The sequence below is a fragment of the Egretta garzetta genome, unplaced genomic scaffold (genome assembly GCF_000687185.1).
Source record: "Egretta garzetta isolate BGI_Z169 unplaced genomic scaffold, ASM68718v1 scaffold138, whole genome shotgun sequence".
Taxonomy (NCBI): Eukaryota; Metazoa; Chordata; class Aves; order Pelecaniformes; family Ardeidae; genus Egretta; species Egretta garzetta.
In genome coordinates this window covers 60,908-75,769 of record NW_009260598.1, presented here as the reverse complement: position 1 = coordinate 75,769, position 14,862 = coordinate 60,908, and the positions used below count along the sequence as shown (strand labels likewise).

The following is a 14,862-nucleotide window of genomic DNA, read 5'->3' as shown; positions in this document are numbered from 1 at the left end:
TGGGGAGGGTTTCAAGGCGGGAGGCCGGCAGAGAGAAAAGGCCCGCGGGAAGGAGGAAAACGGAGCGCTGCTGTCTTCTTGTCGGTGGCAAGGCAGCCCTTGCTCAGTCGGTAGCTTAAAGGAAGCGTGGTGACCAGCTGGCGTTGGGTGTTTGCGTTTCTGTGCGCTTGAAAGGACGGCCTTCGTCTGTAGGTGGAAGTACCTCCGTGGGGTGGGTTGGTTTGTTGTTTTTAAAAAGAGAATAAACACAGTGCTTCACGGAGACAACAGCAAAGGCTTTACATTCATCTAGTGGAGAAACATAGTTCTTAAGCTGTGTAGTTATCACTTCACGTAAGCTCTGTGGCCTTGCTAAGGCTGGTGTGTTTCACCTAAACAATGCAGGGCCCTGCTCTCCGGTTTGTGCCAAGAGATACGCCGTGCTCGAGCTTTTCTTTTGGATGCCCTTTGGTGGTCTCTGAGGAACTTTGCTTCTCCTATACGAGTCTCTGACTTGGGGAGGGAGCTGGCGTGAGGGGAAGCTTTCGGCCTGTCAGTAGGCTGACGGAATTCTGGTATAGCTTAAGCTCTAAGTTAGCAGAAGCCGAAAAGCCCAAGGCTGTAAAGTCACCTTTGCTCACTTGGGACAGAGAGGGAGAAGAGTGGCAGTAAAACACATTCATCTGAGACGGGGCTTTTAGCACTGATTGTAATTCTGCAGGTTGGGATTAGTCTGCGTCACTGAAGCAAGTTACTTAAAACCAGCTTGTTCCAATTCTTGTTTTGTTTTACTGTTTTCTGTGCTGTCGGGTGTTGTTACTTAATATTAAGTTTTTACCTGTTAATTGGTTGTTGCAGAAAGCCTAAAACTAAGAGAGCAAAAAGATTTCTTGAGAAGAGAGAACCCAAACTTAAAGAAAATACGAAAAATGCTATGCTCATAAAAGGAGGAAATGCAAACTCGACAGTGACTGAAGTGCTTAAAGACATTGTAAGTTGGACATAGTATGCAACCTTTAATTATATAACCTTTTGCGCTACACCAAAGTATTCTCTTTTCTTACGATTTGCATATTCTCTGCTGCGAGATCGATATTTTCATACTCTTCTCGTTCCCCAAATCCCAGATTGACCAGTACTCCAAAGGTGTCATTACATACCCCTTGATGGAGATTATTTTCTTCCAGTTTCTTCTTTACCAGAAGTTCTGAGCTTATTCCCTTTGTTATTATTTTTTGCCACGATTGTCTAGTATATAAGGTGAAGTGTTACAAGTACATTTGAAAACAAGAGGATTAGGTACAGAATTGGGACTGGATCACTCAGCTGAAGTCACATCCCAGAATCCTGTAAACTGCTTGTGTGTATTGATATAGGGCTTTCAACCTCTCCTAAAACTTAAACTTGCCAATCCTGACTCCTTACCTGAAAATATTGTAGTTGTTCCTATGCTCTTTTCTCTCCTTGCTTTGTCGTTTTCTTTCCATCTTATGCTGATGATAGTCAGGTGCTTGTTCACTCCCTGGTTTTCCTTACGCCCCAAGAAGCAGAGATTCCATCACATGGCTTTGATTTCAATTGTTTCTCAGTTACTTTGTTATTTCTTAGTTTCTGGAAATAAGTCCTTCTGCAATTAATTTGGAACCAAGCTTAGTACTATTAACTCAGAGAGTATTATTGTGAGCAGACCTTTTGAAGTGACTTCTTTTCTAGACTGATTTGCACGAACAATTACTCTATTTCATGTGATCGTGTAACCTGTAGGGCTTTAGAAAAAGCAGTGCTGTGTACTTAAATGTATTAAAGATAACATGTGTTTAACTTTGCCTTTTGCAGTATGCTGTGAAGAAGCCTTTTGCTGTACTGTATAAAAAGTAAGTGGTCTCACTTTGACGTCTTTGAGTCTTCTGACAAGACAGCTTTTGGTAATTTCAAAGCGTGGGTAGAGATGCTGGCTAGTGTGGGGGCTTGAACAATGGAGAGCGGGTTGCAGAAGGTGACAGATTCGTCATAAATTTCAGCAGACTGGAAACAAGCTACATGTGATCAGTGTTGGTGCTGAGCCCAGTTCTGTGCCAAATGTTACAAAGCAGTATTCAGCAAACTCGAATAAGCTGGGTTCTCTGACTGATCAGTGCAAGCAGCTAGCGAGGTTCTGTGTCTGGTGGGTAGGCTGGAGTTCTCGTATCCCAATTCTTATAAATCTGAGTTACAGATTATAATGATAGATGTATCTTGCTCAAAATGGGAACCCAATATCTGTATGGTGCAGTGCAAATGTAATGTTGGATGAACAAGCAAAGGCAGTTGTTTATGAAGTGTCACTGGTGGTGGTCTGGAAGTCAGGTCTCAGGAGACGGGAAACATGGAGGAAAGCGCTTAAAATGGCAACAGCAGCACTAAGGAGCTACTGGCAGTAATAATGTGGCCTATGGTTTGAACTAAAACTGAACCTCTACTGCTGGAGTTTCCAGTAGAATGCAGACTTTTAATGCTATCAGAGAACTAATTAGAAGTGTTTATCTGTGCCTGTTTGGTTTTTTTTTAATTTTTTTATTTTCTTCTCTCAGGAAAAATATTACTAGGCCTTTTGAGGATCAAACATCATTGGTAAGTATAAACCAAATGTCTTCTGACATTTTACAGCCTTCAGGTCATGAAGAAATTTCTTGGAGGATAATTTGCTTTTATTCCAGGAGCAACTAGATGAGAAACAAAGTCTATGGGGAGTTTGGATAAGTTGAAGGCAGGGCTGTGGTGTCAGTAGGCATATTTTTCCCTCTGGCTGCAAGACAGAATTGTCGTGTTGTGAGGACTTTGTCTTTACCTTAAATGCACGTTTCTGTAAACTGACAGGCAAATGTAGGAGTCTGTAACACTATTATAAGTAACAGTGCTTGATATGAAAGGAAGAATAAAGCATTTTTTTGTTTGTTTTCTAAAAGTCAGTCCTCTAAAGTGTCACAGCTTATGAACAACTTGTTTTCAATTTGGTGAGTTCGTAGGTTAAAATAGTTAAATGGAGGGGTCATAGCTTTCTGTGACTGCCTCATGTTTGAATAGAGCAATAAAAACCCAGCAGAGTACTGCAAGCAAACACATGCATCAGCTGTGCTAGTGTGAGATGGTCACTGGGAGTTCTGTTCCAACATTCAGTCAAGTGCTGTCCGAAAAATGTGCAATTTCCTTTAAATAGGTGTATTTGGCCTGCAAAGAGCTTGCAAAAGTGGCTCTTCAGAAGCTTGAGGGTATTTTGGAAGGGGGTGTGTGTTTAGAAGTACCTTTGGTCATATGCACCTGTCTAGATTTGGTGTTGATTCAGTGCTTTTAAGGTCAAGATAATTTATGAGCAGGAAGGCCAAAAATAGAGGGGCTAATCCTAAGATTATATCTCACACATTTGCACTTCAGTCAAAGCATTACTTTAACCACTGAAAAACGTTTGTCACAAAACCAGTATATTTATTTCCTTCAACAGAATGAGAGAAAGGAGATAGTGATGTACAGCTGTGGTTTTACAGTAAAGACAAAAATGAATTATCCCCAAGTAAGTTGTTTGGTTCCCAGTGATCATGATTTGGTAATGTTTGCTCTGTGCCACTGCTGACTCACATAGGGAAAAAAGGGTCAGCTTTCCGATGTGTGAGGCAGTTGTTGAAATAACTCACTGAAAAACCGCACTGAACTTGGGAATTTGGGGGCATTGTATTAAGTAAATCTGCGTGTGAAGAAAAAAAAAAAATCATATATACACTGGGCACAAATCCACTTTCTTGTCTGAAAGGGATTGTGAAAATAAAGGGGAAACATATATAAGGAATTCTCAGTAAATAAAACAGGAGAGGATGGGAGAGATAGCCTTAATGATCATTAAGGATCCTTTCTAAAAAAGTGAAGGCAGCCAATAGCGAGTCCTAGAGGAGTTGCTGAAGTTGTATTGGGTGGTTGAGTTAAAGCATTTTTTTATGTGTTAGGAACAAAAAAGTCACTGTGGTTGCAGCATAGATACGCCAACATAGAAAGTTACTTAATCTGCATTAATACTGATGCTGAAGTGTTGTAATATGTGCTTCTGTTCTCTTCTTGTAATGAAGCACAGTACTGCAGCCATCCCTAAAATATCCTGAGTGGAATGGAAAACTTATTGTAGGCAGCGAGGAAAGATTTGTGACGTTATTTGCTGAAACTAAGCCTCTTACAATCCCCTAGCTGGATGACTTGGTCTCATAGTTGTATAGGAACTAGCTGATAATCAGCTTACCACTGGTTGAAACTTCTGATAATTTCTGGGAAAACATGGCAGCTAAAATAAATCATTCTGGTATTTTAAAAAGGGGTCCTATAATTCTTGTAACCTCAAAACAATGGGGTTGGGTCGTTGAGAACATTCAACAAATAATCAGAGCCTAGAAAGATGTGGAAAGTCAAATCAAGTTAGGTGGTTTTTTTAACTTGGTTACAGGCATTTTTTTTTAAACGGGCAATTTTGCAATGTATGTGATGTTGCAGTATATGCAGGACACATTTGAGGTGTTTGAGTTTCTTGCATCTTTCTAGTAAAATATCATACAGCTGTTAGAGAATTTACATATATCAGCATGTAGCGATTAACAGAGCTGTATGAGCAAGTGCTTCAGGGGGATGGTTCTGTTCTTGATCTATCTACAGTCAGTGTTTTTCAGGGACCTGGTGGCAGAGCTCAGTGCTGAGCTGTGTGATTTGTACGTGCAATTAATCCAGCCTAGGATTGCTCCTGAGGGGGGGGTCTCTCCTGACATCCCAGAGGGGCAGAGCTGCAAAGTCCTCTGAGCTGCGGCTGTTGCAGGGGTGGAAGGAGATGCAGTGGCTTTTTCTGCTTCACAACTGCTAAGTGCAGATGCAGAAACTCTGGTACTTCTGGAAAGTACTGGATAAATTGTGTGTGTGTGTGTGTGTATGCAGGAACTGTGTTTGATAGACAGAATGAGGGCCTTCCTTCAAAGCAGCAGTGCACGAAAAGTTGGTGGAGTTGGACATACTCAGAAAGAATTGCTGTAATATTTGCTCTGGACATAACACTGTTATAGGTTCTTTATCTACCCTAGCTGGAGAAGAGATCTTCTCTATGATAGTCACCACTGGCTTGGTTTTAAGTAGCATCTTAGTCTTATATAATAAATTGACGTGGAGTTGCTCGGTAGAAGGACTCTTGTACTCAGGTGTGAGAACATTAGATATTTGCAGATGTTCCTAGGCTTGCTGTTAGTTGAGGGAATTAACTGGTTGTTCAGAAGCTGTTAGGCAAAGCTAATGTGCTGCATAAAACTGAGTTGGGTAACGAAAATGAGGCATTACAACTGCAGCAACTTGCAAATACTTACTCTTCAGGCAAAGAGAAGTGGTTGAAGGTATCTTGTGTAAAATCAAATAATGAGGAATTACGGAAAAGGGCATTACAGATAAAATGGGAAGAAAAAATTGTCTGGCTTGATCTTTAAGACTGCAATGGGAAATAAATAAAAAAAGAATAAATGAATTCTTATTTGAACCTTGAATCCAGCTGTCAATTTTAGCTTATTGTGGACCTGGACATGCTCAAAACTCTTCCGGTAAGTGCAGTTGCTCTTCTCATTAAGTAGCTCCTAAACTCATGTATTTGTGACTTACACCTTCACCAGATACTTTAAACATTACAAACTGGAACTCATGAGTTTTGTTCTTTTCCTCAATTGTAGGAATTTTTTTCCAAGAAATCAGATTGTTCTTTGTTTCTGTTTGGCTCTCATAACAAGAAGCGACCTAACAACCTGATACTAGGTAATGTGTCTCGCTTGGGTTTTTATTTGGGTGAAAGGTTCTAGTTTTCAATGAATATTTAAATAGCTGGGTTTTCTTTTTTTACTTTCGCAGGTCGCATGTTTGACTATCATGTCCTAGACATGATTGAGCTAGGCATTGAGAAGTTTGTATCCCTAAAAGATGTCAAGGTAAGGAATTGCTAATTCAGTATGTCAGTGACATCTACTGGTGGATTTTTTTGGTGCATTGGCTTTTTCTGTGCTTTGAAGTGCTGTTTAAACAAGTGTTTCATGCGGTGTATGAGGATTGCTAATTTGTGTACCCCAGAACGTTGCTTTTATGCTCTGCTTTTTATTTTATTTTGGTTGTTTTGACCAAGCTTGCAACTTTCTTTGCACATTCTTATTTTTAGACTTGGTTTATTCCTGATGCTTTCCTTTTTAATTAAAGAGGTACACTTACAAAATTCCTTAGTCAGGTTCTGCTTGTGGTAAGTTCCTATATAAGCTGGCGTAGGCTTTGAAAACTGAAATCCCTCTTCTCAAATTACAACCAAAGAGGGTCACTTTGCTGACTGAGATGACTCTGAAACTTTCTTTAGTTCTCAGTAGCACATAAATGCCAGTTTTCAGGGAACTATACTTAATTCAGACAGGAAGCTAATGTCTTGATTATTTGAACTCAGAGAAAATTCGCCTTTTATGGCTATATTAGGCTCATTTTGGCAAGACTAAAACATGTTTCATATGTGTGTACTTTAATATCAAGCAGTTCATACACTGCAAAAATAAGGAATTTTTATGGTCCTTTTTCTTATCACAGTGTATAAATTGGCAGGACAGTCTAAAGGGATAGTGAAGAAATTACAGTTTATAAAAGTGAATCTTCCCCTTGAAGTCAGATTGTAGTGTGTGTCTTCGTAACACCGTTCCTAGCAGGGATCTTATAGTTGTAGCCTTTTTCATGTACTCTTCAGTGTCAGAAGTGCAATAGATTTGTTTGCTCTAATTTTACTTTTCTTGTCAGTCTTTGCAGACAAATTAACTTGTTTTCACCAGAAGGTGTTATCTTGTACATTTTATAGTGAAGAATCTCTCTCTCTCTTTTTTTTTTTTTTTTTTTTTTTTTTTTTCCCAATCCAGCACAAAGAATAACACAATTCACCCTTTTAAAAACAAAGTCCTTCCATACACAGTGTATTTCACTGAAAAAAGAAGTCTCTTCTGTCCATATTGATCACAGGTCACAACAACTTTTAATTCTGTGTTGAATGGCTAAACACCTATTAAATTAATAATACGTTCACTAACACGGTCTGAATTTTTGTTCCGTTTTAAAATTCTTATTCTGTAGAACAGTAAATGTCCTGAAGGAACAAAACCTATGTTGATATTTGCTGGTGACATGTTTGATGTAAGTGAAGAATACAGAAGACTGAAGAGCCTTCTTATTGGTCAGTAATTTGATTATTTGAGCAGTAGCGTTGCATAAATCTGTAGTAGTATGATCTGTTGGGAAATGCTGGTTTGTCAATAAATGTTTGCTTATGTTCAGCACAGAAAGAAAACAAGAACAGGCACTTGCCAAGTTTCATGTCACATGAAATTAAAGTTAACTAATCATTATGACTGTTGGGGGGAGGGGAGAAAGACTAGCTTAAAAGACTCTGAAGTTGAAACTTTGTGTTCACTAAAATTCATTACTTTGATTGTAGGAAAACTGGCATTTTTCAAAAAGTCTTTACCTTGTACTGGATCATTGCTTTTAAGTTCAGAAAGTGGGATGGTTTTGCTTACAGAAAAGACAAATTGGTATAATTGAGCTTTTGTTTTTATAAAGAAACCATTTTCGTTTGGAATTTTGACCCCAATTTGAACAAAAGTGCTGTTGATTAGAGTACTTAGAAAGAACACGTGCAGTAAAAATCAGCTGTAGATAATAGCTGTGTCATAACTTCAAGGCAGGCTTGGAGCTTAGTAGACAAACTGGCATAAAGTTTGTTACTGTCTCAAGGTTGGAGGCTCTGGAAGATAAAGCACGTGTGTTTTTTTTTCTGGGGAACTAGAAAAAATGATTACACTTTTCTTAGGGTAGCTTTTTGGGACATGGAAGTCATGGTTCAGTATCTCTTGACACTTTAAAAATATGTCTCACTTGGTAGAATTAGATCTAGTAAGTAGGGTGGTGTGTTTTTTCTTTTTAATAGGTTTCCTAGAAGTAGATTACTTTGTTTTTTTTTTCTCTTAAGCTCTGGTAAAATACTGAAACTGGCCCGATAAGAATAGTCTTGTTCTTTCGGTTCCATTCTTGGGTTGGACAGATTCATAATCTTACAGCTTTGCAAGATCTCACTTTTATATAATAAATACTAGTTGGGCTCTTTTTTTCTAGGCAAACTGAGAAATGATTGCTCTTTAGAAACAGACCTTAAAACTGAGATATGTTTTGTTTTTTTTTTTTTTCCCTTAGTATTGTAATTCTTTAAAGCAAGATGTTTCAGCTGGAATGAGACTGAAAAGGGAGCAGGAGAGTAGACAATTTGCATTCTCTCAATCCAGCTGAGTGTTTTTTTGGGATAGATGAAAGGCTAGTAACTGTGCTTACAAACCTTTCAAGGTGAGCAAATATTGAATACAAAGATAAGTGAGTTTTAATGCTGCATGTTTGTGTCACTCCAAGTGAATACTTACACTGCAGGAAGCAGGTGCATTATTTTCCGAAGTGTATCTTGTTCAGGCATCTGCACAGTCTTGGTGCTTGGCATCCAGATGTGCTCATGTACCCCGTGATCAAACAGCTTCATACCTTAAATGGAAGGCATGCATTGTTAGATGGTTGCCAAATAACTAGCTAGTCTTTCCTGTCCTATTTCTTTTGATGTTCATCTGCCCTTTCTCCTCTCCTATTTATTTGCTTTTAATGACTCTGCAGTCAGATGTACTCAAATCAACACCCAATCTTCTTGAATGTACTCCAGGTCTTAATGTTCTGCTGACTTCTATGAAATACCTAGGTGTAAAACAATGGAGAAGGGAAGAGGTTAAGGAGTGTAAAGGCTTGAGGGTATCACTAACCAGTTAAAATTGGTTGGGTAATAATTTGACCCGCTTCAAAACTGCCCTTAACTGATAGGGAAGAACTGATTCTTTCTGTTCCTGCAAAAGATAGTGCTTTTAAGCTGCCAGTCACTGTATTGCAAAGAAAGAGAAAAATGTCTTTATAACAACAGCAAATACTTTGTTACTGTAGCAGTAGTGTTGGGACCCCAGAGGGAATATTAGATAGCTAACAGCTTCTTGCCAAAGCAACATGATGCCAGTGATGCTGCTGGACAACCAAGCTTTCCTTGGCTTTTGTGGTATCAAAAGGATTTATGCATGTTCGGAATATCATCTTACAGCACTTTCTTTGTAAAATTAAAGGCAAGGGTGTGAATTATTGTCTTCATGGTAACCAAACCCTATAGTCTGCTTAAATGGTGAAGCAGAAGAAGTTATTTAGGAGAAATAAATAGCAGCTATATTTTTCTTTAGAGTCCCGGAAGATGAAGACATCCCATTCTTTCTCTTTTGGTTGCTGTTGCCTGCTGATATGGTAGTGTAGGAATTCATTTACTGCTTAAGTCTTTGGAATGCAGTTAATGAAATTCTAGTAACTTTTTATGCTTGTATTTATAAAAATGTTTTCTCTCTTACAACACTTCCTGCTTGCTAGTTCTGTTATTGCATACCCATTCCATCCTAAAAATGGCTAGGTGCTATGTGACTTGCTTACACACTTCCTAAAATGTTGGTTTCCAGGAGACCTCTACAGTTTTAGATTGACCATAAGCTGATTCTTCATACAGCCTTCCTCACACAGACTTTTTTTTGAGCATCTCAAGATTTGTGAGTTCCTTCCAGCCAAGAAAGGGGATGGCTGAGAAACGTCTGGGGTGGTTTGAACTCCGCTAATGCTAACCATAGCTACATAGGTTACAGCGTTACCAGCTTTTGGATATGAATTGATACAAAAAGAAGAGTATAGGCTCGTGTTCCAAAATAATTTAGGAATTTAATCTGGAAATGGTAAGGTCCTGTGAAGCTCTCTGCAGGAAAAGGTAAATTAAAAGTTCTGGAAATGTGTTGAGGACAAGGAGGAGAAAGAACTAGGAATGGAAAGAAAGGAGAAAGCAAGTCTCTAGTCCAACCAAAGCAGGAGTTGTAAATTAAGAGTACATTAAAAAAACTTATACTGAAGTGTAAGGTTTCTGCAGCTGTTCAGCATTGCCAGGAAACAGAAATTCCTGACCACCTGCATTTGTTGGAAGAGGTCATCCTGTGGGTAAAAAGATGTATGTTGCCACAGGAAAATATGAAAGGGAGGTGTTGCCAATAAAAGCACTGTAAGTGTAAGCTTGTGTACCCACAGAGAACTGGTCAAAGGGAAAATATATGCCAGAAGGGAACAAAATTTTTTTTTTTTTTTTTTTTTTTTTTTTTGCAACTTGCCCTCTAACTACAAGCTCAACTCACAAGAGGAGGAGAGAGAGAATATTTAATTGACCAAGGAATTTTCCTGAATAGACTCCAGCTGATATCTGCCAGCAAGACTTTGTTTTGGATGTCACTCCAGTGCTGATACTCTTGCAAAAGGTAGCGAAGGAAAAGACAAACCAGCTGAGGGATCTGAAAATGGGACAGAACGGAAAAGACTGATGTATTTTGCGTCTGTTAGCAGCTCTCCTATGTTTCAGCATTGCCCTGTCATGTTTATTTGCACACCTTGTTCCCTCAGTCAAGGTCACATTCTTTCTCCACCCTCTGCATATGTTGGACAGATTGCTGTGCTTATTGCAAGCTCTCAGTATTTTTTTCATAGCCTGATATAAGAACTTCGCTAGAGACAGATCATTTTGTATTTAACCTGTATTTCAGTGTTCTCTTTGCAAACTGAGCAACTATTTCAAGTGTCTTATTTTTATAGTTACCTGTTGCTTATTAAATAAAGAAAACATTAATTGTAATGACAGATACTACTTCACCTAAAGAACCAAAGTGCTTTGTTGTGCGGGAGGTATGAAAGAAATGATATATCTAAACTTTTTCCTGAAGTCAGTGAGAGAAACTGTAGGTAAGAGTAGACAAGATACAGTTTTGATCTGATTTGTGCTGGTTTTGATCCTTCTTTGTACTCGTCCAAATCTGGCTCTGACTAAGAATCTTAAGTATCAGTTTGTTGAATGACGTCTTTAAACGGATACCTGAACTAATGGCTTCTCTGTATTGATCTATGTTTAGCTGGGTGTGAACTGGCCAACAAACACAAACCAAGATCCATTTCATTTTGCTGACTTTAGAGCTGACTTTAGAATATAGACAATGCAATTATCCCAATTAGCTTAATAAAACTATGTTACTGCTCTGAAAGTATATTTGCTCTTCTCCACACACTTCTATGTAGCAGGTGTATCGCTACCAAATTATCTCTGGGAATCACTGCGTTCCTGTTGGGATTTCTACACATGTTTGGTTTCACCAGTGTGGGAGCTAATACCTGTAACGTTCGATTTCTCTCCTGTGTTTTGGCTGGGCTGCAGTTTTAAGTAGCAGCTGTTGCATGAGATTCCCATTAAACATATGGATTCGGCTGTTCTAAAGCATCTCACGTGTAGCCTTGCTTAGTTAGATGCAGTAAAAATATATAGCCAAGAAGTTTGCATCAGTGATGTGATGTGGGTCCATTATGAAATAAACCCATTTGTTACAGTCACTTGTTGGTTTGGTTTTCAGCCAAGAAACCTGGCATTTATTTATTTTTCAATATTCTTACAGATTTCTTCAGAGGTCCCAGTGTGCCCAGTATTCGTCTGGCTGGTTTAGAGTATGTTTTGCATTTCACAGCTGTAGATGGGAAAATTTACATGCGAAGCTATAAGTGAGTATTGTGTTTTATCTATTAGTTTTCTTTTTGGTACTCTTGTCAATGTTTCCTCAAATGTAGCCTGTAGTTGTGTAATTGAACGGGCTGGAGCAATAGTTTGTTGCATTTAAAACGTGTAACGTGTAGAGGCATTCCAGCATAATGCAGTAACTTGTACAACAGAAGGAAAACACTTAAGCCCTAAACCTGTGTGGTGGATTGACCTTGGCTGGATGCCAGGTGCCACCAAGCTGCTCTGTTTACTCCCCTTTCCAGCAGGACAGGCGGGGAGAGAATGAGATGGAAAAGAAAAAACTTGTGGGTCAAGATTTTTAAAAGCAGTTTAGTAAAAGCAAAAGCAAAGACCACACACAGTAGCAAAAGGAAAACAAGATTTTATTCTCTACTTCTCGCTAGCAGGCGATGTCCAGCCACTTCCTGGGAAGCAGGGCTTCAGAATGTGTAGTGGTTGCTCCAGAAGACAAAATGTCCTAAAAAACCAAATGCCCGCCCTTCCTCCTCCTTTCCCCTAGCTTTTATCTCTGAGCCGATGTCGTATGGTACAGAATATCCCTTTGGTCAGTTTGGGTCAGGTGTCTTGGCTGTGTCCCCTCCTTGTCCCCTCCCAGCCCACTGGTAGTGGTGGGGGAAGTGTTGGAGAGACAGCCTTAATGCTGTGCCACCACTGCTCCACAGTAGCCAAAACACTGCTGTGTTAACAATACCTTTCTGTGTACCAACAGAAAGCACAGCGCTATGAGGGCTGCCATGAGGAAAATTAACTCCATCTCAGCCTGACCCAGTACAACCTGCTGCTTCCTGCCTCGTTGAGCTCCCCCTTCTAGCTAGGAGGATCGCTCTTTCCTGTGGTTGGATTAGTAAGGTGGCATGAATTAACTTGGTGAATTCAGAGTAACCTTAGACTTCATAGACTTAGTCTGTTCTCAGGCCAATTTCTAGGACTCTCCTCACTCGTGTTTGTTGGAGAATGATGGGTGGTAGGCTGCAGCCAGCGATACGTGAGGGAAAATAGGAAAAGGCAGGACGAGGAGATCTTTCTCACTGTGTTGGCGTTCACCCTCACAGTTCATGGCCTTGCCTTAGCAGGCTGTGAGCATTCATAGCTTGTGTTCCGTGCGATTTTGATTTCTCTTAGAACAAAACCAGTTTTATCAGTCTTACTCTTCAAAACAAGCAAACAAAAAACTTTTTTGGTTAGGGCTCAGATTCTTCTGCTGTAAATGATAGTAAATATTTTTCATGTCCATTAATACCCAGGGCACTATTTTGAATTTGAGGAGTGATACGGCTTCCAGGGCACTGGGACTGAGTTTTAACAATAATACTGATAATACTAGTCTCATAGGGTAGTGAAACACTGGAACAGGTTGCCCAGAGAGGTAGTGGAGGCCCCATCCCTGGAAACATTCAAGGCCAGGTTGGACGGGGCTCTGAGCAACCTGATCGAGTTAGTGGTGTCCCTGCTCACTGCAGGGGGGTTGGACTAGATGACCTCTAGGGGTCCCTTCCAACCCAAAACGTTCTATGATTTTAAAAAAAAAAAAGTAAGTTACCTTAGCCAGCTTATATTTTGCATGTGTTCAGATTGTGATGGGAGAGATTTAATATATTATAAATTGTTATCAACATCTTTCTCAATAACAGTTAGCAATGGCAATTGTTTTCAATAGTCTTCTGAACTACAGGATTGAATCTGCCCTTTAGGAGGATGGATAAGTCTTTATCGCAGAGGACAATGTTGGTCTGGGTTGTTTTTCCCTTCTAGGGTGCTTCTGAAGAAATCTGGCTGTAAAATACCAAGAATTGAGCTGGAAGAGATGGGACCTTCATTAGACCTGGTTATGAGGAGGACACATTTAGCTTCAGACGACCTTTATAACCTGTCTTTAAAACAACCAAAAGCCCTGAAGGTACGTACCTTGGCAAGTATATTACTTCCAGACCTCTAAGTGAAGAAGAGCAAAAGCTGAAGTATTAACTACTGTGTATTTGACCAAAACTTACTTTTATATAGGCCAGCTGCTATTTCTGGGGCTGTAGCACTTTTGTGGTGATCAGCTGGCTTTACTGGCTCTCATCTGGTAGCGTGTAAGAGCAGAACAAATCTTCATCTCTAAGCTCCAAACAGTGTATGCAGCTTTGCTTTTTGGCACTTGATTTGGTATTTTAATTACTGGTGACGTGGTGATGGTAAGGCCAGATACCTGGCTTCTCACCAGAGCTACTGGCACACTCTACTCAGAAATACTAATGATGTTCTTCCCTTACAGCCGAAGAAGAAAAAGAATATCTCCCATGATGTGTTCGGTACAACTTACGGTCGAATCCACATGCAGAAGCAAGATCTTGGTAAACTGCAGACGCGAAAAATGAAAGGGTTAAAAAAGAGGCCAGCAGAGAAGTCAGCTGAAGATGGTGGGGCCAGTCCCAAAAAGTCAAAATCAGCTGATAGTCTGGAACAGCTATGAAAACTCTTTGTGCCTTCAAATTCAGTACATATATTGTAATATAAATGTGTCAGACATAAAGATTCAGCAGCTGTTAGTTTTAGTTTTATAAAAAAAATCTTTTTAATGATTTGTCATTTTAAAGGGGACATGGCGGTATTGAGCTTTAACATGGAACTTGGTTATTTAAAATAAAAAATGTGATATAACTTGCTTGCTTTTCCGAAGCTGAGTATTTATTCCCTTGGTGTTAGCAGACATATGCTAGCCAAGCAGGTGACTCATTTCCCCAGCAGTTTTGTGGCTATTACGTTGAGAACCCTTGATCAACCAGCTCATCTTATAAATCCTGCACTGGACCAGAGCAGTGTATATGCGTAGCATAGGCGACACAACTTCTCTGTTCATTTATTGTTTATGTGTTTCAGTTTTTGCACAACTCAATAAACCATAAACCATGTTCTAACCTGTGAGCTCGCAATACGTGTCTGATGCCAGACTGTTCAAGCCCTGCTTCGCACTTTCGGAATCAGGAGTGATTAAGGTGTGTTTACCGTGTGCATCGCCATGGCAGCAAAGTACCTGGTGTTTGCTTTAGGCATCAATGAAACCTTTGCAGTTTGAATTTCAGTCATTGATGCTTGATTTGTGCCCAGAATGGAAGTATGTGAAGCAACCGTGAAAGGTACAAGTCTTTTTTCTTCTTACCCTGCTTTCCTCCCAGGGTTGTGCTCAT

General features: G+C 39.6%; 1 protein-coding gene across 1 annotated transcript in view; it reads left to right on the top strand.

Annotated features, from left to right (window-relative positions):
* The window catches only part of LOC104131555 (ribosome production factor 2 homolog), a 23,901-nt gene extending 9,367 nt beyond the window's left edge, over positions 1-14,534 (top strand). The window contains 9 exon segments of the mRNA XM_009644734.2: positions 838-970; positions 1,816-1,853; positions 2,550-2,589; positions 5,694-5,775; positions 5,869-5,945; positions 7,111-7,210; positions 11,571-11,673; positions 13,445-13,589; positions 13,950-14,534. Of these exon segments, the coding sequence (XP_009643029.2) occupies positions 838-970; positions 1,816-1,853; positions 2,550-2,589; positions 5,694-5,775; positions 5,869-5,945; positions 7,111-7,210; positions 11,571-11,673; positions 13,445-13,589; positions 13,950-14,147 (916 nt within the window). The 3' untranslated portion in view covers positions 14,148-14,534.
* Positions 14,535-14,862: the final 328 nt, after the last annotated feature.